Source organism: Triturus cristatus, chromosome 5_2 (assembly GCF_964204655.1).
Source record: "Triturus cristatus chromosome 5_2, aTriCri1.1, whole genome shotgun sequence".
NCBI lineage: Eukaryota > Metazoa > Chordata > Amphibia > Caudata > Salamandridae > Triturus > Triturus cristatus.
The window spans coordinates 43,433,376-43,460,379 of record NC_140588.1 but is presented as its reverse complement, the minus strand read 5'-3'; the positions used below and the strand labels follow the sequence as shown (position 1 = coordinate 43,460,379).

The following is a 27,004-nucleotide window of genomic DNA, read 5'->3' as shown; positions in this document are numbered from 1 at the left end:
TCAAAGCTACACAGATGCGGAGCACTCACAGGATGTTTTCAATTTGATTTTAATTGAACAAATGCATTTCGGCACTCTGCCTTCTTCACTACTCATCAACTCAGCCCCAAACATAGCACGTTTAAATGCCATCAGAAGTAATTTCATTGGGAAAACACAGAAACATGGACAGCAACGAAGGACTAACAAAGTCTTGGTCACAATACCAGTCTCACTGGCTGCCATGTCCGTGTGTGTTTTTTTGCTTCCAGCCTTATGGTAAACATTTAGTTTTTCATATTCCCAGTCTCTTATAGATAATTGAAACATTACATCTTGTATAGAGGTAAGAAACTGAAATGCCTGATGTCACTCACACACAGCATGATCCATATAGTCCTTCGCGAACAAACGGCCTCTGTGTCCCCAAATGACGGTGCTAATGTTGGCTATATTTCAGTCCCTCGCCACTGCCAAGGTTTCAAATGTTAACCACTTCTACAGGTTTGGGTCTGTATGACTCCGAGCCTCCAATTTGATAACTGACAGCATATTCAGACTGGTAGGAAAGTTTTTCCATTTATCCATGGTGGTACTGGCAGGATTTCAAATAACTGCTCCAGGTATCGCCCCCAACTGACGAACTCCCAGGTGGGTGCTGTAATTCGCTAGCGTGAGAGCGACATCACGTAAAAATCAAAGCTACACAGTGGCCATTTTTTCACGAAGGACTACATGGATCATGCTGTGTGTGAGTGACAGAGTCTTGGTCACATATATATGTATATATATTTATGCAGATACATTTGGTTTGCCTTTATTTTTCTATGTTTCATAATTACATTGGTCCATGAACTCAAATCCCATCTGTATGGAGGTCTTGCGCATGACCTGGCTACCAGAAAAGCAAGTAGGTGATGGACTTTGAATGTGACTTTTTACCAAACTAAGGTTAATTAGAACTTGACTTTGTGTTATGGATTTTGTTGAAGGAGAATGTAATGTCCCTTTCAGTGTTCCTTTCTTTAAGGGGGAAGAACTATCTCCCAGGCCCACGTACAAATAGAAAAGCATTTACTTGGAAGCTCTTAAAGCTCCTGAAACATACCAATAGGATGTCTGGCGATTCCGCTGTCAGAAACAATCTATGCTCACAAATCTTCACCGGCAGAGATGATTTCTGTTAAGATTTCAAGTTCAGGCAACTGAGCAAATTATTCAGACAAATCTTCAGTTGTAATATTTTGTACCAGCAAACCGCAGCAATATTATTGAGACTGAAAGCCCATCAAAACCCATCCACCATTGAAATAATACTCAGAAATCATCACCTCCAGAAATAAAACCATTGTGCACTTTCATCGCTGTATTTCATGTCCATGATTTAGGATACTCGTATAACCTAGCCGGGGACGCTTCAGAACACCTTGCATAGGCATAGTTGTGTGGTGTGGTATGAATACAGATAGCAATTAGATCCTTTAAAGTTGTTTCTCAGAACTACACTTCCATAAATGTTTCACATTAGGAGTGCAGTTGGAAAAGAAGTGCATGTAGCTGGACAAGTTTTGTAAATTATTATTGCATTTATTTAGCTCCTACTACCCCTGATGAGGCATTGAAGTGCTTTTCTATGAGTAGCACGCTACTCCAGAACTGAAAAAGAATTAGTAGTGAATTAGTATAGGGAAATATGAAATTAATTTGAGCGGTGAACATGTGAGTCTGTCAGTTGGATTGAAAAGGATAGTGGAGGGATAGAAGAGGGTAGGATCTACAAAGTGTTTATGTGGAGATCATAGCAATAGGCAAAGTCTTGGAATGATTAAAGGAGAGATGGAGGGTGAAGAGTCTCTAGAAGTGGATTAGGAGAAAAGATGAGGTAAATGAGTCTAGGAGGGATACATGAGGGGAGAGTTTAGAAAGGCTTGTTTGAGAGATCTGAATAGTAAAATAGTGTTGAGATGATGCAAGGACGGGTAGAGGAGGGGAGAGTCTAGAAAGGGTAATTTTGGGGATCATAGTAGTAGAATGGGGTATGTGATAAGTGAGAGAGTGGAGGTAGGGGATATATTGAGAGAGGTATAGGGTGAGGAACAGGGTAGTGTATTGGAGAGAATAGTAGAATGTAGTTTGGGATGAGGTAGAGGGTGGAGGTAGATTATATATTGAGAAAGGTATGGGGTGAGCTATATGGGGTAGTGCATTGGAGATGCTGAATTAGGAGTAAAGTAATGCATAGAAAGATACATAAGCTCATGGGAGGTATATATTTAGAGGATATATTGAGAGAGGTATAGGGTGAGATACAAGGTACTGCATTGGGGATGGTGAATTAGGAGTAAAGTCATAAATATAAAGATACATAAGTACATGGAAGGTGTACAATATATGTATAAGGAAGGTCATATATACCTAAATTTAAGATCTATTTAATATACTCAGACTTTCAAGTATTGCTGTACTTTAAGATAATGTATTTGTTTTTAGATTTTTTTCTTTTAATAATTCAGTAGTGAAGCAAATGTAGGTAGTTATGATTTTTTTTAACTTATTTATGCAGTGACCTATACACAAGATAAACATAGAATAATATAACCATAGATAATATAAACATTTGTTAAGCAGACCTAATGAATATCTATAAACCTAATTATTATACACATTTAAACAAAGGAATACACATAATTAGATACCTACATATAATTCAAATAAATGCTTATAAATAAAAGTATATGCTGTACTTTTATATTTGAGTGTGGTGGTTATGTGAGGAAGAGACAACCAAATTTTGAGTAGTCTTCTTTAGAAAAGATAGTTTTTCATAGACCTTATGTTTGGGGGTAAAGAATTCTATAGTTTGGCTGCTTGAGCTGAGAGGGATGTGCCACCTATTGTTTTTTTCTTGTATGGTGGGATTTTGAGGCAAGGTGCCAATCTAGAGTGCAGGTTCCTTTGTTAAATGTATTTGGTGATTTTATTCCAGATGAAGACAAGCTATGTTCCATGTATCACTTTTTGGGTAATAAAAAGCAGCTGGAACGTGGAGCTTCTGGCTACCGGTAACCAATGTAGGGCCTTCAAGGCAGGGGAGATGTGGGCTTGTGTCTTGACATGTAGGAGTAGTCCGACATCAAAGTTTTGCATCTGTTGTAGTCTTTTCATAGTTGTTAAAGATGATCCGTGGTATAGGATATTTGTGCAATCGAGATTAGACAGTACAAGAGAGATAGTAGCCTGGAACTTGTGCGGAAATCCGAGGTAGTTGCCAAATGAGAGTTTATATCTCCTTCCTGAATTGTTGGAGGGAGGTTGGCAGTACTTAACATGCAGATAAATAAGTACAGGGGCCATGTGTTTTTAATTAGAAGTTTGCAGATGGCACTGCCTCTTTCATTCACCAGCCTACACGTCTACCTCATTATCCACCTCTTGCAGCTTCTTTTTCTTCCCTGTTTTCTCTGTTTTTTACTCTTCCTTCTTTCTGTTGCCATTTTCTACTGCAGCTTGAGTGGAACAAATACTTGTACTTGTACTTGTGGAGCCGGTGTTGACTGTCTTTTGCTAGGATTTTGGCCATGATGAAAATGTAGGTTATGAGTCTGTAGTTGGATAGTTGCTGGGGTTGGTTTTGTAAGGAGCAGGAAAGTCTGACTATTTTAGTGATATGTTGAAGGTGTCCTTCAGAAGAGAGAAACTGATGATATGAAAGGAGGTAAGTGTATTTGGAGAGCGTGAGTTTTTGAAACTTTTTCATCAAGATATGAGATTGATGTTGATATTGGTAACTTCATGATAACGTCAAGAGTTTGGATTCTAAGAGATTCAAATGAATGCCAATTTAGGATGTGGTTGAGGTGACAGGAGGGTATGTAGGTTATTTGGGTGAATGCGAGTCCCATGTTGTGTCTAAAGGTATTAATGAAACAGTGATTGATGCTAGTTGATTTTTGAATAGGGAGAAGCAAGGATGGGTAGTGTGTTGATGCAGTTTTGACAGCCTTTAAAAAAAGCCATTCTCTTGCTTTTGGCTTGTGATGTGCTGTTAATGGAGAAGCTAGGTTTGGTTCATTGATGTTGTTTTTTGTATTCTTACTGTTTTAAGTTTTACAAGGACGTTGGAGGAACATGTTTTATGTCATTGTGTGTACCACTGTTCAGATGATTTGTGTTTTCGGTGTAGAGTTGTTAATGGAGTATGTTAATGGTACAGAGGGCCATGCTGAATGTGTTTAGTAGAACATTGATGTCAGCTTTGGGGGCAGCTGAGAAAATGAGTACCTGTTGCATCATAATCGTTTTTCTAGAATGTTTTCTTATTTTGTGGGACTTTCAATGTTTTTTGTATGAAGGGATGGAATTAAACATGTTGAATGGGATTGTGTGGTGGAGAGTCCAATCTGGGGAGTTTGTCATGGGTGTTCAGCAGGGTGTAGAGTAAATGATTTGTTTTGCTAGTGGAAGGTTTTATTGTGGATAAGTCAGATCTAAGGAGTTCCGTGGAGGCGGAGAGTTCCAACTATGGTTCTTTTATCATGTTGATGGAAGTTTCTCTTGAGATACTAATGTTCCATGGGTGTGCATTCCGAGTGTGGGGAGTAAATCTAGAATATAGTCTACAGAACATACACATAAATACCAAACATCATTTAGCACACATGATGAAATTGGAATGATTACCCTGGTGGGAATATCCAGTGAACCACTTGTAATGGCACTTGAAAACAATTGTTAGTGAATGGGTTTGTGTATATTATGAAGTTCAAAGATATGAATTTAGTTGCATCTTGAAACAGGTCATTAGTATCTACGTTGATGGATTTAGCAAGTAGAGCTTACATTAGTTTCCTGTTGTGTACATATAAAACAATGTCAGCAAACCTAACTGCCATAATTGGATCTATTGAAAATTATTTGAAACCCTCACCTTGAATTGCCGCTAGTAAGTATAGCAGTGCAGGGCATCACATAGAGAACCTTTGGCATCATATCAAGATTAGAACTAGCCTATAGGAGCATCCCACTCCCACCGTGTAAGAACAGCATGATTGACATAATAAGTTCCCACTTTCATATTGGTCACATACATTTTAAATAATGGCAATATCTTGGCGTGGTTTATTCCATTTTTTATATTGGTCACCTTTGATTGCAGTAAATACAGGATAAATAATGTGACCTATGCACGACCAGACATATTTGATTTTTCAGTGGTTGCTCATTTAAACCCCTAAAATCACTTCTTCCAAGGGGCTGGGATCTTGCCAATCTATGTGCAATAATGTACCACATGCAATTATATTGTCTTATTCCATTTTTATTGCATCGTGTACTGCCGCCACACTGAAATGTGCAACATGAAGTAGGGGATCAATGTTGCTATTTTGCTGTTGCAAAGGCTTGTTTTATGTCTGTTTCTCTGAGCTTCTGTTTGCAGTATAACAAAGGTCACACAGCAGGTAAAATATGCAGTGGAGAAACGAAAGCGTCTAACCAGTGTTTTCATACCACTGTGCTTATTTTCAACAGGGATTCTTGACCGCCATGAGGCAGGAAACGACTCGTATGAATCTCTCCAAAGGGTGGGCTCTGGACAGTGTTGTTTTGTACAATGATGTCACCAAGATGATGAGGGAGGACGTCACTGGGCCGCCGCCTGCTGACATCGGAGGGGTTTACGTCTATGGACTTTTCCTCGATGGTGCAGGCTGGGATCGCAGAAACATGAGGCTGATGGAATCCTCACCAAAGGTCAGTAGCACACAGATTCTGTTGGCATTAAGAGGCGAGATGTGGATGTCCCACAATGTTGTGCTGATTTCCATTTGCAGTTTAGATACAGCCATGCTAAGCACCCAGTTATAAGGAAGATCTTTCTCTTTACAAATCTGATTGGTTGAAGTTAGCCTGACTTACCCTATGACTGCATGCCACCGGTTCCGGTCTTTCTTTAAACCAATCATTGCTTCCATTTATTAGTGCAACCGTTGCAATGAAAGCGCAGCAATACACCAACTCCCAGAATGCATATATTGTTACATGACTAGAACTATATGCCCTAGATTAGTTCTATCTCCATTGAACTAAAAAAAACTCTGTGGCTTTTGCATTCATCTGTGAAAAAGAGTTAACACATAAATCTATCCGATGAAACTATGTATTTGTGCATGTACCATAGAAGACAATGGTTAACTGTCTAAGGCGTCGGCAGAGAGTGCCTATTGCGTAACACTTCTCCAATTAAACATTTTTAGAATGGAAAAGTCTTAAATATGCTGAATGGAGAAATATCTACAGCACTTTTATGTTAATCTGGTTATTTATTTCTATTGTGCAAGTTAGCAACTTAATGGTGTTTGGGCTTTCGCCCCTCTCAGTCGAACGGGGTCTTGTTCATTGTGGCGGTAAGGTGTAGAAAACCCGATGGGGGCACCACTGTATTGAAAAGGATAAAGAAGTTTAAAAAAAATGCACTTTCCTATGTACTAATTTGTACAAATAAATACATTTTATTTTGTGGCCTACCACCAGTGCCCCTGAGTCAGCGTTTACCATAGCTGTCTAGTCTTGGTTCCACCTTATGCATATTTCTTCCACCACATAAAAATTCCTGTGTCCATATCTCCCTTTTGTAGGTTTTGTGCATCCCTGGTCTCTACCCTAGTCACAGTTTACTTTTTTTAAGTATTTTTATTTCGAGTTAGGCATGATCACATTAATTTTGGCAGAGGCTCATAACCAGTATGCAATAACCAAAAACAGTACCAGTAGGAAGTAGATAGAATACATATAAACCTGCTTCCCAACAATTGGGATGGTGACATCATATGCAATTTTCATACCAACAGTTAAATTATAGACTTTGATTTTTAATCCTAATTAAGGCTGGCCCAGGTTCTTTCAAAACGTTTTATGGCTAGAGGGCCTCTATCCTTGGCAATTGCTAGCTCACATTCACATATTTGGCGAATGATTGCCCACCACTCAAATGCCTTCTGGCGGGAAGTGGATGTCCATGACCTACCTATACATAGCCCGACAGAAACAATTATGATCAATAATCTAGAGCTGAGATTGTGTTCCGTTTTATACTCCAACATGAGCTGCCTAGTGGACAGCTGAAAGTCATAGCCAAAGTGGAGTATTTCTAGTTGGGCTACGCCTGCCCAGGATTTTTGAAGGGCAGGACAGCTGGCAATATACATATATTTATATGTACAATATCTGCTGCCTTTCAGCCGCATTTCAGGCATTGGATCTTATACGAACCATATTTCACGGTCCACTTTGACATCCGTTTAGGTTTATAATAAAGCATACAAATGATCTTAAAGTGCTGCAGCTTTAAACTTACAGAGTGAGCAAAGCAATCAACAATCTCCAAAGCACTCTCTATCTCTACTGATGAGATCTCAGAAGTAAGCATCCTGCTCCACTTAGGAGCGAGTAGTGTACTATCATTAGTGCGTTACAGACAGAACCTTTGATATAGTGCACCAATCAAAGCTTTTCCAGGTACCCTAAATAAGTAGGACAACATGTCTAATTGTTCAAGATCTATTGAGGCCTTGCACAGCCATAAAATGTAATCCAGCAGCTGTAGATATTTAAAGAAAATCTGATGAAGAAGTTCATAAGAAGTCTGTAGACAGACAAATAGCAAAATCCGTTAAGATCATGCAACTGACCTCCGGTCTTCACCCCTAGCCTTGCCCAGGCCTTGGCCATTGAGTCATGGAATATTTTGGTAAATTCTGGATTACCCCACAGTGGCACATCTGCGTGCAGAGTGGTTAAAGAGTACATAGAGCACATTATCTTCCAGATACTAACAATGTCCCTAATAATGTAAAATCAGATCCATTCGTAATAATGGGGAGCCGTAAGTCTGTAAAAAAATAAATAACATCAGACCCCAAAGCATGGTTCTCGTTCACGCCCAGTTAACAGATTGCGTATGTGACTGGCAAATGCTACCCAATAATACAGTTTAAAATCGGGTAATTGAAACCCCCCCACCCTTGTTTGTACAGCAGTTTCAAGATTCGAATAGCCAGTCTAACCTGTCTATAGCCCCATATAAAACTACAGACGGCACCTTTGAGACGCTTAAAGGAGGAGTCTGGAACTCAAATTAGAATTGCTTGGAATAGGTACAGGAATTTTGGCAAAATATTCATTTTAATAATATTACAGTGGCCTACTATACTAATCGGGAGCTGATTCCATGAATGCAGCTTGGAGGTTACTGAATACAGTAAAGGTTTGTTGTTGAGCTTAAAAATATTATCAACCCAACTACTCAGCTTTACTTCTAGGTAAGTGGCCATTGCTGCTCTTCCAGGAATCAAATCCTCTGACTTAAAATTAAGCAATGCATGTATTTTTGCTAGATTTAGCTTATAACCGGAGAAGGATCCAAACCTGTTAGACTTGTCTATTATTTGGCTGATAGCAGCCAGGTGATTAGTCGTAAAGATAGCAACGTCATCGGCATAAACTGTGATTTTAAGCTCACATCCACCGGATGTCACTGTCCGGATTCCTTCATTCAATAAAAGAGACTTCAAGTACGGCTCAGTATACAAAGCAAATAGGAGATGGGAGAGCAGACACCCCTGACAAGTGCCCCTAAATATCCTAAATGGGAAGGAGCAGTTCCCGCCATATACTAGACAGGCCATAGGAATCCTGTAGGAAAGTGCTCCTTTTGTCATGGTTACCCCCCACTTTTTGCCTGGTATCTGGTGCAGCTTTGACTGAGAGTTTACTGGGTTCCTGCTAACCAGGTCCCCACTATCAGTGTTATTTCCCTAAACTGTATGATTGTTCCACAATTGGCACACCTTTAGGATCCCTGTAAGCCCCTAGTAAAGGGTACTACTGGTACCTTGGGCCTTGGAACTAAAGAGGGTCTCTAAGGGCTGCAGCTCGAATCGTGCCACTCTAGGGGACCCCTCATCATGCTCATGCAAACTGTCATTGCAACATGCGTGTCTTGGTGCAGAGAAAAACGAAGAGTCAACATGCCACACATCCCTGTGTACCATGCCTGCCAGCACTACATGTGGTATAGGTAAGTCACCCCTATGGCAGGCCTTACAACCCTAAGGCAGTGTGCACTATACCCATGTGTGGGCATATCTGCGGGAGTGGATATGTCCCGGTGATATCTAAGTTCACCCTTAGATATTACCAGTCAACAGGGGAGCCATAATGACTACATGGGCTGGACACTCGTCAGTATGAGCTCTCCAGCTACATGATGGCTTCACTGTACCCCAAGGTGTTTGGTACCAAACCAAAACAAAGAAAACTGTGAGTCTGAAAAAACGAGTGACCTTGAAAGATGCTACACCACAAAAACTGCAACAACATGAATGTTCATACCAAAATATTACACTGGATATATATATGCAATAAAGATCTGCAAAAGCATAAAAGGTTCCCATCACCCACTAGAAGTGGCTCGCTTCATCATTTGGGAAACCAGGGACTTATCAAAGAACCAAACACCCCCAAATGAACGTGGATCAGGGTTCAAAGTTAGTCCCGGACGCAACTATGGAAATGTTGCTTCAATAGAAGGAACCAATCTACAAAATGGTTTAGGGTGATGTATGCAGTGCGAGTGAGATAAGTGTGATTGATAAAATTGGAAACCAAGGCACAACAGTTTTTTTATTTGGGTGCTGCCTTGACGCCAAATTAAAACAGTGCTGTGACAGTTTAAACAAATAACTGTGTTGGATCTGGTCTACATGTTTCAGCTTATGGGTAGATTATACCCCAGCTTTCGTCAGGACCATTACAAGCTACTGCATATTATACGTGAAAATCAGGTAAATCATACAACCTGAACCTGTGATAGGTGTAGGAGAAATTACCCGAACAGTTCTGGGTATGCCCCTCGCCTCACCTGGCAACTGCTCAGGCTTAAGGAGGCACTGCTCTATCCGTCGGTACCTCAAACGGCTGCCGAGCCAGAAGCCAGAAGCCAAGAGTCTAGAATTGTTGTTCAAGAACACCAGTATATACGAGTTCTTTAAAAATATATAAATAGTTTATGCCTCCAATATAGCGATACTTCAATATTATAGTCTTTTTGCTGACATTGGGGTTAACAGCTATCATACTGCGCCTCCGTTAGAAAGAACCAGACAGATTTCTTTGGAGACCGTTTCATTTTGTTCAAGGCTATAATATTGAAGTATCGCTATATTGGAGGCATAAACCATTTATATATTTTTAAAGAACTCGTATATACTGGTGTTCTTGAACAACAATTCTAGACTCTTGATTTTTTATTGATTAAACACTCCGTATTCGGGTTATATTGACTATTCCTGACACCTATAGGAAGCCCTGACGAAGTTCCCAAGGCACAAGGAACCGAAACGCGTTTGCTGTGTGCCTATCTTTTAATCAAGACTACGAATAAAAGAAGAAAATTATTTCCAAATATTGGTGTTGGTCTTATAGGACTCGTGATGGAGTGCACCTTCCTTTTTTTCTCTATGGACTTCTTGTAAGACAAGTATCTTTAAAAAGCAGATACTAGGAGTTGTTGCACTCGAAAGCATATATTGTCATTTAATGGAACTTTAAGTGCTTGACCTAAGTCAGCTGTTTTGTTCTTTTGTTGTTATTTGAATCCCTGAAACAAACTGTACCTACTTTTATGTATCTTTGACTTTTACTTCCGTAAGATTGCATTGTGAGTAAATGCGCACAGGTTTGAACATTTTACTTACCTGACTATTTCTATTGAAAATTGTACTTACCTTTGAATTAAGTTCTTGAGTTTAAAACATATATAAAAAGAATTGTTACTTATAAATTTGGTCTCTGATTTATTCTTTGAGTGTGTGGCTCAAGTATTGCCTCTATGAGTACAACAAATGCTTAGCATTACCCTCTGATAAGCCTAACTGCTTGCCCACACTACCACAAAAGAAAGCGTTAGTATTATGTACTACAGATCTGTAAACCAATTGGGGACCCACTGGACTCTCTGCACAGTGTACTTCTTTTTGGTACACTATATAGAAATTCAGCTTCCTACAATTCCTGTAGAGGGATTGTACCCACTTAATGAATCTGTCCCAGAATCCAAAGACCTCCATCGTTACCCAAAGCCATTCCCACACCAACCGGTCAAAAGTCTTCTCGGCATCCAATAGGATCGAACCAATCCAATTATCGGTTCCTTCAACAACATTAGATGCAACAATTGCCGAAATAGTGTGGCTTGTGGTATCCCTACTGGTTACAATGCAGTGTTGTTCAGGTGAGACCAAATTTTGCATTAGGGGGGCCAGTCCGGTAGCTAGTATCTTTGCAAAGACTTTTGCATCTTAATTGATCAGAAAAATAGGTCGATAAGGACTCCTGTCCTAAGTTGGCTTATCTTTCTTCATAAACACAGCAATGTTAGTGACATATCATGTGGCAGGTACCTCTCCCCCCTTGTCAATATTCCCTAGCGAGTTAATGAATTCTGGTAAAATGATATCAAGAAATATTTTCTAAATACAATAGTGTCTTCGTTGGCTGCTTTTCGGAAAGCAGAGCTTTAATAGCAGCCTCTACTTCACCTGCAAAAATGTTTTTCTGTTGTGCCGATACCTGGCTATCTCCTAAGCAAGGCAGTCCACAGGCCTGTAAATATTCCATAGGGTCAGACCGACTAATTTATTGGGGTTGGCTATAAACATCCTAATAGAAGGATGTAAACTGGCTGGCAATAGCCTGGGGGTTGGTATGCAAAACTCCATCATTACCTTTAATACTGCAAATAGCACACCTTGATCTCTAATTAGTGATCTGATGAGCTAGAATTCGGCCTACATTTTCACCATATTCGTACTGAAGTACTTTATTTTTTGTGTGATTACTGGTGGCCACCTTTTCCCTGAGCTCCTGATCTAAAAGAGACCTTTTCCTGATTAACTCAAGACGTAGAGCCTGCTGCCCCCAAACTCTAGTTAGCATTGCTCGAACATGCCAAAGTTCGAATTCCACAATTCGCTGAGGAAGCCGATTTTACACTCTCTTGCATGACCTTGTTGTTGTTAGGAATAAGCTGCAGCTTGACACCCCTTATGTACGCATTGATAGCATTCCACACAACTTGAGGTGAGGCCGTTCCGGTATTTAACCTGATAAACTCCCTGAGTAGCAAGCATATATGAATTCGATAATCTGAATTAGAGAGAAGGTGATGAGGAAACGTAAATTGGCGATGTTTCCTTCTACAAGTCGTTGTCCAAAGCTTCAAAAGTATTGGGTTATGATGATCTGAGGTGATCTTGGGACAAACTTCCATTTCTGTGCCCGGGGTTACCTGTCCGCCAGCAAAAATCATATCAATCCTTGAATATTGTTTGTGTGGGGAAGAGAAAAACATATATCCTGGCCTAGAAATATACAGCCCTCCATACATCAGTCAACTCATTTAATCAGAGGAGTTCTAAAATAGGAGCCCTGGTTTTAGCCATCCGATGGTGAGGAGAGCGATTAGTAGAATCTATCCCGTAATCCATTACACAGTTGAGATCATCCATCAGAATTAAATCCCCCGACCAGTCGAACAATTCTAAACAAAGCAAATCAAACATCTCTGGTTTGGACCGTACACTGGACAACGCAGTACAAAATGATCACTCACCCACCTTCCCCTTGGATAAGCTTCAGTGTTAAGTACCTTGACCTCCAGATGCCTAGTCGATATTATAGCAACCCCCATATAGAAACAGACTGTGAGGTACTTATGAGAGTATTGTAACCAAGCTGTCTCAGTACTAAGCGATCATTATATGCCAAGTGGGTCTCAGTTAGACAGAGTAATTGTGGGTTATACAACATTATCTCTTCTCACACTGTTTGCTATCTTTCTCTTCACCCCCCTTTCTCCTTTTTTTGTCTTTTTCTTTCTTGCTCTGAGTCACAGTATAATGAAAGAAATAAGTCCAGGTCCTCAAAATTGAGTGCCGGCACACACCATCAGCAACTACCAACATAAACTAATCACTAATATTTCCTACATTGCATTCAAACTGTTGACCTCATTTAGATTTTGGAGGGAACTGAAACATAACCAATTACTGGAGGAAATGCTGAATACGGAGTACAATCCACTGAGTTTCCCCTATCATAGGGGTATCATTGAGGTGGAAAATCAGGTGGGTGAATCTGCTCTGTAATTAGTGTTTTCTCCAGAAATTGGAGGTTATTCAGTCCCTCCCAACTCTAAATGAGGTGCTTAACCAGTACAGATAGTGCCGTTGAGCAGTCAGTTGCCTTGTGATGGCCCGTTGATATATTTGTCCTCTGGGTTTTAATTCAAAGGGACTGGATCCTGATCTGTTAGCAATGGACAAATCCCATCATGTCAGTCCTCCAAGCAGTTGCTTCCATGCACACCAACAACATCATTTATCTTTTAGCTATGAACATGCCATGTTGCACCTGGTTCCTCATGCGGTTCCATATTCCCATTGTATGAGCAAGCTTGTATGAAAAACTGTACATTTATGTTTTAACTGTATTTGAAAAACTGTAATTCTTTGACAACTCCTAACAATTATTGTTCATTTCCAAATTGAACACTTCTGTTTTCTAGACATCTATGGTTATCCCTAACATAATGCACTAAACAGGGGGCGGTGACAATCAACAGCAAATTGCATTATGAGGTTCTCTAAATCTCTCCCACACAATATGTCCTGACGTTTTGAAGTACTAAAAAAGTACTGAAAACCTATCAGTTCTACACTGCACAAGTACTGAACACATACTGTTTTTGCTGTTACACGTCTGCTCATCAAACCCTTCCTTCTTTATATCCATCCACAATCCCCTTCAAAGTTAGCTAAGACCGTTATGAAGATCTACACCAACCAAATAATAAACTGGGGATGGGCAAGCATTCGTGAAACCATTGTTTGAATTATTATTAAAATAATTTCTCCAATCAATTCAGTTATTTCCACTCAAAACTATTCTGATTCATTAGAGCAATTGTCCCTAATCTAAACCTGACTGGCTTAAGATGTTGATTGCAAGAGGCTCATGCCAGTGGAACCCATTGTGAACTAGTAAGAAGTCATACAAATAATTATTCTCAGTTTCTTTGTGTTCATTTTTCATTCCCCATAGAGGGCATCCCTACTTCAATAGAGTCAACAATCAAAAATGGCTTCTAAAAAACAAATCTGAACAGCTGTGAGGGGAAAATGGCACGAAGTCACTCAAAGGCAAAATATTGATTGAAGTACTTATGACATACCTGTTATCGCCCTGCCAACTCAAGAAGTAGTGTTCTTCTGTGTGCACACAGCACACCCAAAATATAACTACCATTCAGAAAAATAAAAGATCTAAGACCTACCTGCTCAAGCATACTCTCAACACTCCTGACCATTGTTTGTGTCCCTTTTCAAGGATGAAGTACCCCATCCTTGTACCAAGCGAGTCATACCCACATAACGGTCACATCCTAAGATACAGAATATTTCTGCCCTTATTGTAACTAATGAAATGCATATTTTTGTATTCATTTCATTTGTGCACATAATATTATACAATATGTAGATGCATATAATAGCTATAACTGTGTATAAACATTAATAAATTAAATACTTAATAAAAAAGATATTTTAAAGAAAGCCATGCCAAAGTCATTAAGAATCATAATACAAAATACATAAAACGTTGCAATCCTCAATATTATACTCATCTTCATTATGACAGTCCCAAAACAATTATCCAGCAGAAACCAGGTAAGTGGTCATTGCTTTGTTTTAGCAACATTCATACCTGTCTACAGAAGAAGTACTTTGTGTAATAAATGTATAGCAAAGTTAGATCTAGATGTTACAGAGAGCTGTTTCAGGTGAAAAACTTCACCTCTTCTAAGTAATCTGGTGGCTTTCCGGCAGTTCGCCAGGTAAGGAGAACTTTATGCAAATAATCAGTCAACTGGCCCTTGTGCTGATATTCTCAACAGTCAGCTCCTCTTTTTATGGTGGTCTTTGCAGTAAGATGCATCAGGATCTACCTCAAAGCAGGATAGCCACCAGCAGAAGTTCTGTCCCTGGCAAACTTCTTGTCTGGTCTCCTGGCCATGCAGCCCAGAGACAGTGTTGAGCGCATTGGAGCACGAGGAGATGGAGGATGTTGAGCCAGGGCGAAAGACTAGCAGCTCTAACATCAGGACCACACCTTGGATTGTCAGTAAGCCATCAGCCCCAGAGGCCAATGTCACTATGCCAGGGCCCATAAAAGAAATTCCACACAGAGGTAGAGCATTGCTTCTTTAGGAGTTTGACATCTAGCAAGCAAAAGCCATCCAAACAACCCTGCCAACTTCAGGCTCTGCTCTGCACCTGTAAATGGCTTCAGAGCCAAAGAAGCTTCAACACAAGGGTGTTGACCCTCATCAGCCGTCGAACTCCAACCGCTCCAAAGGCGCCGAGCACCATTAGTTCCCCCTCAATCAATCACCAAATGCTTTACCTGTGCCTGTGCTCAAAACTCCATTGTCACCGATACTTTCCTTGAAATCGAACCTTTTGTTGAAGCCGAAACTGACCTCAAAGCGTCTGTTGAAGGTCTGACCTGCGAGCATTAAGGTTTGGGTCCTCTAAACACCGCCTCAGGAACTTGATGTCAGGCAGAAGTGCCCATTCATACACTCTTTTATAGGAAAGATTTCAGTAAAGGGACCCCCATCTTTCCTCTAGAGCCCCATTCTCATAAGAGGAAGCTGAGTTCAAGGGAGAACATTCTTCCAAGCCTCCCACCCTTGAGCCTGCACCGAAGAAGTTGAAAGAAAGAGCCCCTAGTCCTCTTCAACTGCCATAAAGCCCACATCTCACTCCACTGCCACCCCAACCTCTTCCCCCACCACCACACCGAGGCACACCACCCCAATTGCCTCCACCAGAGCCACACTTGGGATCCCCTCTTTCTTTTTCAGATACAGGCATTCCATATGGCGGTTTTGACCCTTATGCTGAGCCCCCAACTCCAGGACCCTCTGATGAGCCCTTATAAGACTAAAATGTAGACCCCTACAGCTACATTATGTTAGCGTAAAACCTAGTAAGGGCCTCACCACTAGATGATACAAAAGCCTATCAGAAGGTTTTTGAAAGGGCTGCACCCCTTCATAAGGTTGATATGTACATTACCCAAGAGGAGGATGACTTCCTCGTAGCGACACTCTCAAAATTGGAGCAAAGTGTTAAAGGCGATGCTTCAGTCTGACCCTGATAACTTCAAGAAGACTGCCAAGGGTCCCAAGGGTTGAGACAAAGGGCCTGATTTAGATCTCAGCAGATCGGTTGCTCCGTCACAACGGTGATGGATATCCCGTCCACCAAAATATAAATCCCATTGGATATAATGAGATTTATTTTTGGGCCGAACGGATATCCGTCAACGTTGTGATGGAGTAACTCGTCCACCGAGATCTAAATCAGGCCCAATATTTTAACCCTCCATATTGAGCCTGTGTATATTAAGGCTCAGGTTCGTTCGTCTGTTTTGTCGTCCACAGCACCTGCAAGTGCACCTGTGCCCTGGCCAGTGGCGATGTTCCTTCTCTCGACTAGGACAGCAAAAAGATATATGCGATGGTTAAACGGGTGGCAGTCAGGGAAGCTACACATTGGTGCATAGCTAACTCTGTGGCACTCCTGTGTAGGTATGATGGTCCAGTGAGAGGAGATGCAGGAACCTTAAACAGCTCCCAAAGGAATATAAAAAATGAGGGGAGGAAATAATGTCCCAGGGCAAGATTATCTCTAGTGATAAGAAAGACAACATAAGGAACATGTATTACATTAAAAAACAGACTCACCCCAGCTGTCTGTTAACTCTGGGGACTTGGCATTGTGTACTCAGCCATAGCATTCACCACATGGCAGAACATCTTCCAGGCGCGGACTATAACTTTGCCCAAACTTCATCTCCCTGTACTCACACCCACAGTCAATGGGAAATAAACTATGGACATATAATTTCCTACACTTTTCCACCTCTCCCACTGCTTCCCTACATAATGAGGGAGTTGAGGAAAATATTGTTGATGCTCATTCTAGTAGCTCCAACCTGGGCCAGACAACCCTGGTGCTCCATTCTCCTGGAGATGTCAGTCATCTGTCACAAGAGGCTGACGAACAGGCAGGGCCGGACTGGCCGTAGCGGGCACCGGGCGATCCCCCGGTGCGCCGCAAGGGTGGGGGCCGGTTTTGGGCCCCTGGGGGCCGTTTTTGTTACAGGGCCGTTTTTGCAGCAAAATCGGCCCTGTAACAAAATCGGCCGAAAACCAGCCCTGGCAAAGAGCTCGGCGGCACCCCCAAGCCCCAGGGGGGGCCGGCCAAGCACTTTGCCAGGGCCGGTCTTGGTTCCCAGTCCGGCCCTGCGAACAGGCCAGACCTACTCACACAAAGGCCAAAGTTATCCGGACCCTTGGACAGCTCAACTTTGTGATATGGCACTTGAGGTCCTAGAACCTACCTCAACCATCCCCAAGAACCAAGACCCTCTAAACGTCACAAAAACTTGCACTTAGCACATGATTCCTGTGTGGCCTAACAACTTTAATGTAAAGTGGTGCACTTGACATGATTATTCAAGTGCATTCACTGTAGAATTAGAGAATCCATATATATACTGTGTGCTTTAACCATATTAATTGATATATATTCTTTGAAATCTTGATGAATAAACCATCCCTACTTATTAAAAATGTGTTTACTTTAGGAAGGATGATAATTTATGTAATGTGTGCAATAATGTTTCATATATTTCAGTTAAATGTAGTTCTTAGTCATACTTACACACACACACCCACACACACGTATTAGAAATGTTACTGTATGCCACTTGTAACATGAATCTAATGTCCTCACATTTTATATTAATTTGTGTTTGAAAGTGCACACACGTTAAAGGTGTACCATTGATTTAATACTTCAAAGTCATCCTGAAAACGCCTGTTTACATTCTGCATAAAATACTGTTTTCCATTGTCTGCTTGCATGTATTTTTCCGTGCAGGTACGTTCACATGGTTAGTTAGTTTGAGAATAGATACAACACTGTACTAGTGATAGAGAGGGAGAGCCTGAGAAGAAGACCTTGACAAGGAACTTTGAGAGACAGAGTGTTAACTAAAGGGCCCTATTCAGAACTGTTGCAGCGTGGCCTAGGTGACCAATCAGGGACAATGTCGTTCCCATGTGCACTGTGGGACAATTCGTAAATGTTGCAGCTTATACCATGAGAAATCAAAGGACACTGGAACCCCTGATGATGCGAAAAGAGGGGTGTTGCTCAGGAGATTTTTGAGTTAAAATCTGGTGTTCACACTGTCTGAAGGAAGGTAGAACATTTTCCTTTGGACTTGTTAGGTTTAGACCTCTATGCTTTCCCTATGATTCTTTGTTGAATGCGGCTTAGGCTGACACTCAATTCCCCTGACCCAAGTAGACTCTTGACTGAGCTTCTGAGATGCTGACACCTTCCCCTACTTCCTGTACATTCCCGCATTTTCCGTTTTTCTGTATTTCACTGAATTTTGAGACCTTGTTTGATTATTGAATCATCCTCTTAGTTTGGACTTTAATTTATACGATCTTAGACTTTACTCATATATAGAAGAGAGATCCAGAAACTCTTCACCGAACACCAAATCTTGTTATTGACCTTTTGTATTGCTGTGACTGAATTACTTGTTTGCCTTATACTGGTACGCCTAAACTTCTTTAGGAGGTTGGGTTTCCCGGATGTTATTCTGTACCCTTACAGCATGGTGCTGCGAATTATGTATCTTAACTAACTTGACTGCTAATTTGTAATGAACCTTCTTAAATATAGTCACTCATTCCTGGTCCTTATTGTGTAGCCAAATGGGTTACACTATTAATTGAAATTGATACATTCAACGTTTACTCCCATCATCGCGCAGGCAGCAAGGTAAAGATTAATCGGAGGCAAAATAGTAAGAGTGGTTGGCCCAGTGCGCTGGATCAAGTTACTGTCCAAGACATTATTGGCTACCTTTTGCATTTGTAAAAGCAGGCCCCGCCTACACCTCCATTCACTTACACTTGTTTGCAGTCACATCCTACATGCAGAATAGGGAATATTTATCCATCTTTAGAGTTCCTGTTATTAAGGCCTTCTTGGAGGGTCTTATATAGTATTAGAGCCTGCCGTAGCAGGCTCTATCGGCCATTAAAGGCCAGCTCCAGCATTAGAGGCCTAAGCCGAAGGTGAGGGCCACTAACAAGGGAGTAGGCATTTAATGGTCAGTAGAGCCCACTACGGTGGGATCTAACGCTAATAGAACATTCCACCCATAGAGGGCAGAAAGTTCTAATTTGTAAAACAATCGCCTCATGGAGCCCGAGTGGGTTGAAATTCCTTCGGGCTCTGTGAGGCCTTTGTTAAACATTGGAATGTTGATGCTCTGGGCTTTTACTGGCCATTACAAGCCCAGACTACTCAATTGCTTTCAAAGGAGCTCTCAACATTCCAATATTCTAATGAGGAATATACCCCCTAGAGTGCCTTGTGCTCCTATGTGGAATCTCAATATAGTCCTCACAAGGCTCATGGTAAAGGTGGCTTTCCTGATGGCCATAACATCACTCAGGTGCATTAGTGAACTGCAAGAGCTCACTCTCATGAGCCCTTTATTCAGGTCCATAATGATAGAGTTGTTCTTGGAACCAATCCTGTTTGTTCCTAAGGTTGTGCTACTCTTCTACCATAAATAAACTTATAGAGCTCCTAGTCTTCTTCCTGCCATTGGTTCCAATCACGGAAAGAGCGCTGCACTTTTTATGTTAAAAGACATCACCAGGACCAAGCTTTTCCGTAAATATCTGTACCTGTTTCTGTTTCTCCCAAGGTGCGCTCCATTCATAAGAAAGAAGCGACCATGGATTTCTTAGAAAACATTCCACTATCAGATATTTATAAGTCAGCCACTTGGTCAACACCACACACCTTTACCAAGCACTACTGTTTGGATATCTTAGTCCCCCAGCAGGCCATGGCGTGCCAAACGTTAAGGACCTTATTCTAGACATCTCTATCACCCACACGCTAACTACAGCTTCTGGAGGGCACTGCTTTCCAGTCTGTGCTACATGTGTATCAACAGCCACACAGGCTACGAACGGAAAACACTACTTACCCTGTAGGCATCTTTATATAGAGTGTAGTGCTGTAGATTCACATGTGGCTGCCCTCCTGTGTCTTGTTCCACGACTCTTGCTTGCTGTATTTCATTGCATAGTGCACCTTTCACAACATGCCTACATTCACACTCCATACATACTCCCACATGCTGTGCGAAAGCAGTCTAACTCGGAGTTGGTGCCCATGTGCAGTATACACCAAAAGGAGGAGTCATGCCACGTCTCGTGACTTGACCGGTTTCGTGGGAGAAAAACAACTTGCAAACACTAAATGGCAGGTGTGTGCTAAGCATGGGAATCTACAATACACGGTGTTCACAGATGCTTCCAGGTTAAGTAGCATTTTCCTTCTGCACCGTTTTTCCATTTTCGACCTCAGTTATACTGGCAATACGTTCCTTATGAAAAAATTCCCAACTCGCAGTGTTTTCACAGATCTTGAAATCCCGATGGTGCTTATAATTATCGTTACCGCCCCATCAGCATGACAGGGCACTCAAAATGATGCTTGAAAGTGTTCTAAATATTCCAGTCTTCATATGAAGCAGAATGTTATTTTGATCTAAAATCGTGAATATCTGTGTTAACTAGAGGCTCACCAAGCCTCTTTGTCAGGATTTCTTGTAAAATTTGAATACTTCGATCTTATCTCCTCAATGATATTTCTGAAACTAAAGTTGTCCCCTATGCAGATTAAAATTCGGAATCACATAAATAGATGACACCTTCGAAAAAGTGCATGCCCATTGGCGTCATGTGCAGCGTCTGTTTATGCATGTCTGACGTATGACGGAACGTGTCTAATAGCAAATCTTGACAGAAGAGTGAATGTGCAGAAGGAAGGGCCGCTTCAGTCTGCGGCATGTTCCTGTAGCTTTTCTTAGCGACACATCCGTCAGCTCCCCAAGTATGAAGTCAAAGGTGACATTAAGTGAACCCTTGGAGACACCGCATTTCGTATCCCGGTGCAGACGCAGCTCGGTTCTAAAGATATACCCAGCGGCTCTTTAAACCCATTGTTTCTTCATTCATTTGCAGCTGCCGCTGCCAGTCCTCTGTGACATGTTCGCTCCCGACTCAGCTGTGCACTGCCTTCTGAAAACTCTTTACAGCCGATCATGAAGGTTTTGTTACCCTGCGTTTCTGCAATTTGTTTCAGAGTTATTTTGGCTGTTTGTTTTCAACGCTCCAGTACCTTTGGTTAAGAACCCAGCTCGGATCACTTTGTACGGTGGCACATTTTCATTTGCCTGGAACTCGAGTCCTTTTTTCAGTGACCTGTCTGATCTAATGTACCCTTTACTGGAGAACGTTTTTTTTTCTCTGATTGTTCTCTATCCTTACATTTTCTTTTCGCCTGCCAACCACACACCTGCCATCCTCAATTTTTTTTTTTTTACTTTACCAAGAGAGCTGGTCAGACCCTGAGGGCCTTGGCTTTCAGTCTCCTACTGTTAAAAAAATCATCAAGGGGCGGATCCACTGCGAGGGGCGGGGCTTAGTGTATCTGGCGGATTGAGTAGCCTCTCTTCTTCTACTCTCACTAAAATATTAAAATAAAGGCGTAAAACGTCGCCTCCTGTTTCCCGGGAAGGATAACATCTCTGAAAAGGATTTTATAAAGGTGCCGAACCACGCAAAGCAAGCTTGAAACTTACTCTATGAAGGGATTTTCAGCTCATCTTCTTTTTACCTTTTGTGAAACCGGGACAACAGGACAATCAATTTCTACTTTCCTGCTGGGTCCTACCCTGTGAGCTACAGCCATTTTTGTGCCTGGCAAGGAGTGAGGCCATTGCCCTTTCTGGGACAACACAACCTGTTGGAGAAAGCTACTAGCTCTGAATGTATTGTCGACAAGGGCAGCCCAGACTTGAATTTGGAACCCAAAACTAACCCTGTCAAAAATATTTAAACCAGCCCCTCACTGCAGGAGGCCGAAACTAGAATGGACTCATGTGCCATAGGAGGCATGGTTGTGTCACCGCACTGAGAGCTCCCCTGGCTTGCAACCAACCAGGGACATGTCAGCATGGCAGAACTGCTAGCCTGGCAATGGACCAGAGATTATTCTCTGGGTAACCAGTTTTCCGTGGTAACCAGATGGTTGTGGAACTAGATCTTCTCGTAAGCTTTTCTTAGTGATTATGAATGCCAGTTGGTGTATACGTATCCATATATCTTGATTATTTCCACTTCTCTTCCTGCCCGGCTTGTGTGTTCCATCAATCTCCAGCGACCAGAAAGCTTAAGAACTGTCTATTCTTAAACTGACACCTGAAAGCAAAAGGGGCTGTGAAGGGTGTATTAAAGTTTCAAGGGATTCTCAAAAACAGAGAGGATTATTAAAACACTCTTCATAAACGTCTATTTTGTCTCTCTCCATATCCTTTTGGGTAGCTCTCACTTTCTCACCATTCTTTGCTTCTACGGAGGCTAGGTCCTTTCTTCCTCTCTGGGAAGATTCTCAGTTGTGATAGCAATCCATCATTTCCTTAAGTCTTCTCTTAAAGTGTCACATGGGGTCTTTACTGGTAAGCTGGTGTTAGGTTAGTGAGTGGAGAGGACAGACTGGCATTTTAAAAGGGATGGTGTACACAAGGTAGGAAGCAGCAATATGTGAAAGCATTTTAATATGAAAGTAAAAGAATTGCATAGAAATCTGGTTTGTAAATCCCATCAGCCATTCTGGTTTGTGTCTGTAGGGGTGTTAAAAGTTGATCTATGAAAGATAACAGGGTACTGGTGGCAAAGAGGAGAACGTTTTCAAGGGATTGAGAGGATTTGGAGATTTTTTCAGTAGTGTGTCTTGTTTCGACTGGTGCAGTACAAGGGACTTTACAGAGTGCAACTTGAGTTTAGGAGGAATTTGTGAATGTTTTGCAGGCGGTAATGGGTGTATAGAGTCGTTCAGTTTCAGAATTAGGAGAGACAGCCAAAGGTTCTGTGAAAGGGGAAATGAAGAATGTTGTAGGTAATGGAACGTTTGATTCAAAGGTTTTGGGAAAGGTGTACATTAATAATCTGTTTTAGCAAGGCTTGGCTTTAGGTAGCTTGTGGCCATCCAGCCATGGTTGGAAGTAAGGCACACCAAAGTAACTGGGATGTCAGAGAAGACGATTTGTGTGTCATCTGCAAAGAGTAAAAGGAAAGAAAATAGAACATAAGATAACGCAACTGAGGATGAATGTATATGAGGCCACAAAGGATAAAGCCTTAATGATTGTCCATTGGTAGTGAAATTGGCAGAGCAGAGAGCACCAACACATTGAGTAGGGTATGAATCACTAGGCATGTATGCAGCCAGGAGAATGCAGTGCCGCTCGTAGGCTGAGACTCTGCTGCCTGACATTTGGGGCTCCTCACGAGATTTGCTGCCAAGCGGAGAAGGACGCTGCCCTTGCCCAGGCAAAAGCCCGCTGCTGGAAGCCGGATTGTGCCACTTGGGACTGCGAGGACCAGGGTGCTGTGCGCATTGTTCACCAGCTGCACCTGGTCCTCTTCCCGACTCCTCCCCCATTGACTTCATTGCGCCTCGCGGCCCCCGCTTCGCGGGTGCCGCTCGTAGGCTGAGACTCTGCTGCCTGACATTTGGGGCTCCTCACGAGATTTGCTGCCAAGCGGAGAAGGACGCTGCCCTTGCCCAGGCGAAAGCCCGCTGCTGGAAGCCGGATTGTGCCACTCGGGACTGCGAGGACCAGGGTGCTGTGCGCATCGTTCACCAGCTGCACCTGGTCCTCTTCCCGACTCCTCCCCCATTGACTTCATTGCGCCTCGCGGCCCCCGCTTCGCGGGAGCCGCTCGTAGGCTGAGACTCTGCTGCCTGACATTTGGGGCTCCTCACGAGATTTGCTGCCAAGCGGAGAAGGACGCTGCCCTTGCCCAGGCGAAAGCCCGCTGCTGGAAGCCGGATTGTGCCACTCGGGACTGCGAGGACCAGGGTGCTGTGCGCATCGTTCACCAGCTGCACCTGGTCTTCTTCCGGACTCCTCCCCCATTGACTTCATTGCGCCTCGCGGCCCCCGCTTCGCGGGAGCCGCTCGTAGGCTGAGACTCTGCTGCCTGACATTTGGGGCTCCTCACGAGATTTGCTGCCAAGCGGAGAAGGACGCTGCCATTGCCCAGGCAAAAGCCCGCTGCTGGAAGCCGGATTGTGCCACTCGGGACTGCGAGGACCAGGGTGCTGTGCGCATCGTTCACCAGCTGCACCTGGTCCTCTTCCCGACTCCTCCCTTACTCTTGCCCTATACCTCTTTAAAATCATAGCCCCACCCACACGCGCTAGCGGGACGCGCGCGGGCCGTAGCCCGGGGCGAAGACCGGGCAAAGAGCGGGTCGTTTGAGGCCGTTCGAGGGCGGACGAGGAAGGAGGAGGACTATTATCCTGCGCTGAGGTTCACCGGCACCTCCCGTGCCATTACTCAGGCGAGGATGTCTCCAAGAACAACTAGGAGTAAAACATCGTCGGCCCTGGGGACCCCCAAAGGTACATTGGACACATATTTTGTGAAAGCGGGGTCCCTTCTCATAGATGAAATCACCATATTAGAAAGGCGTATTTCCCAAGAGTTAGAATGGGCCAGAAGATCTTCCCTGGGCCACCTCCAACATGTTATATCCCCTGATCCCCTAGCTAGTCGCATATTAACAGAACAGAAGAAGGGGGGTCAAACGGAATTGTCCACTACATCCGAGCACTTGGTACATGGTAATTCCAATTCTTCACCATCTGAATGTGATTTTTCTACTCACACTGATCTCAGTTTATTACCCCTCCCGCCACCTATTGCATTGATGCCAACAACCATTACCGAAACTAGTCTACCCAACATAGAGTCAATTTCCACTCCTATTGCTCAGCATGACCCAACATCAGTACCTGTTGGGGATGGAGCAGTTCCAAAAACTAAAAGAGGGGCTCAATTTATAAGTAGGGGAAAAACTAAACCCACTAAACGCACCCCCATAAGGGCCAATAATGCATCTAGAATGACCAAACAAGGTATGACTAGAATACAAAATCAAGGGTTTATACCCTCTAATAACCCACCCAAGGAAACATCAAGCACAAATGTTGTATCAGGAGAGGAGGGCCTCACATTATTCAATATTAGCGCACTTCTGAGGGATTTACTTAACCCCATTTTAAGCTGTTTAAGAAAGATAGAAAAAGCATTAGCTACTCGACAGAAGGATTCCATACCAGTAGCTCAGGGTCCTAACTTACCCAACAAGATCCCAAGTAATAAATCTTTTGGTGCCGTTATTACTCCCATACCTGAGATTCCAGAGGAGGCTGGCTGCTCGATTTCACAACCCATACAATCACAGCAGCCATTTACTACCTCTGCAGTGCCATTCAATCATAATCGCACAATGCAAGTAAAAGGCCAAAGTGACCAAGTAAAGACAGTGGCACCTCCTAGGGGCACTAACGGTAATGACCCAAATTATAGAACCATTGATCTGCCGCCCGAAGCAATACCATACACTGTAATCCTAGCTGGTATCCCAGAGCTAAACTCTTCCATCAGAGAATCACCGGGGGCCTTGAAGAATAAGGTGATTCACTGGCTTTCTATAAACAGGCCACTACCAGAAGGAATACATAGCGAGGTGCTGATGGCGAGGCGAATCCCCTGGATAGGCAATACTAGGAAGTCAATCCAGGGTGATTGTGCCCTGATTAATTTTAGAGATCCCCTCACTGTCTCGCACATATGCAGCTGGCCATCTCAGACACAAGGGTCATCAATACACTCCCTTCCCCTGTCTTTTTTCTATCCAACTCCTAACTGCGAAATGCGGGAGGACCAATGGGAAACAGTGCTTAGAAGGGCAAGAAATCAGGCTTCCAGAGTACCAAGACTAATTGCCCATACCAAGCAATCTAGCCTTGACTATTTTTCCACATATAATAGATTTAGCAGTCTTGACATGGTGGATTGACCAACGGTGATAGAGGGGGAGGAAATCCCACAGTCAAATGGTTCTACTGATACACAAGATAGGTTTGCTGTTCCCCGAGAAAAGAATAAAACCAGCGGGGTATACTAGGTCAGGGAGATAGATTCCGGAACTCCCCTCTCAACGCCCAGTTCTTCCGAGGAACCCCCACTGCAAGTGTTGTACGCACAGGGCGTCTTACCTTTAGGGCAGGTAATGAGGGAGGTTGTACCTATAACCCCAGCAACAGAGAGACCCAACGGCCGCTGTCTTAAGATCCTATCCTGGAATGTGGCGGGTCTGGTTAACAAAGAAAATTGTCCGGAATGGTGTGCATATATCCAGGCCCAAGACATTTGTCTCTTCCAAGAAACCTGGGCGAGAGAACATCTTTATCACGCGGGTTTTGCCACATTCTCTAAGCAGGCAAAATGGGCTGGCACAGGACGCCCCTCGGGAGGTTTGGCTATCTGGGTATCTAGTGACTTGGGCTGCAGGGCTGATATTTACTCACAAAACTTGGATGATATTCTTGTGGTCCGGCTTGAATGGCCGAATGCAAACAGCCTTCTGTTGATCAATGTATACTCCAGACCAACTAAGAACTTGCAGGCATCCCATACGATAGAGGAGCTGGCTGCTGTCTTAGATGATATCTCCCATGGAATTCCCTTTTTGATAGGAGGAGACCTTAATTCCCACTATGAGCCCCTTCCGGGCCTATTGATAGATTTAGCAGAGGAGGAAGACACGGAATGGTCCATACCCCCCTGCAAGCATCGGCTCCTAGAGCTTGGACCGATCTTGCCATACAAATTACCGCCTTAACCATGAATTATGGACTGCGGGCATGTAATGGTA

At 42.8% G+C, this 27,004-nt stretch overlaps 1 protein-coding gene across 1 annotated transcript in view; it reads left to right on the top strand.

The window, feature by feature from the left end:
- Positions 1 to 27,004, top strand: part of LOC146822633 (dynein axonemal heavy chain 5-like) — a 971,002-nt gene that overhangs the window by 937,402 nt on the left and 6,596 nt on the right. The window contains exon 75 of the mRNA XM_085606815.1: positions 5,509 to 5,730. Within this exon, the coding sequence (XP_085462941.1) occupies positions 5,509 to 5,730 (222 nt within the window). The remainder of the gene's footprint in view (positions 1 to 5,508; positions 5,731 to 27,004) is intronic.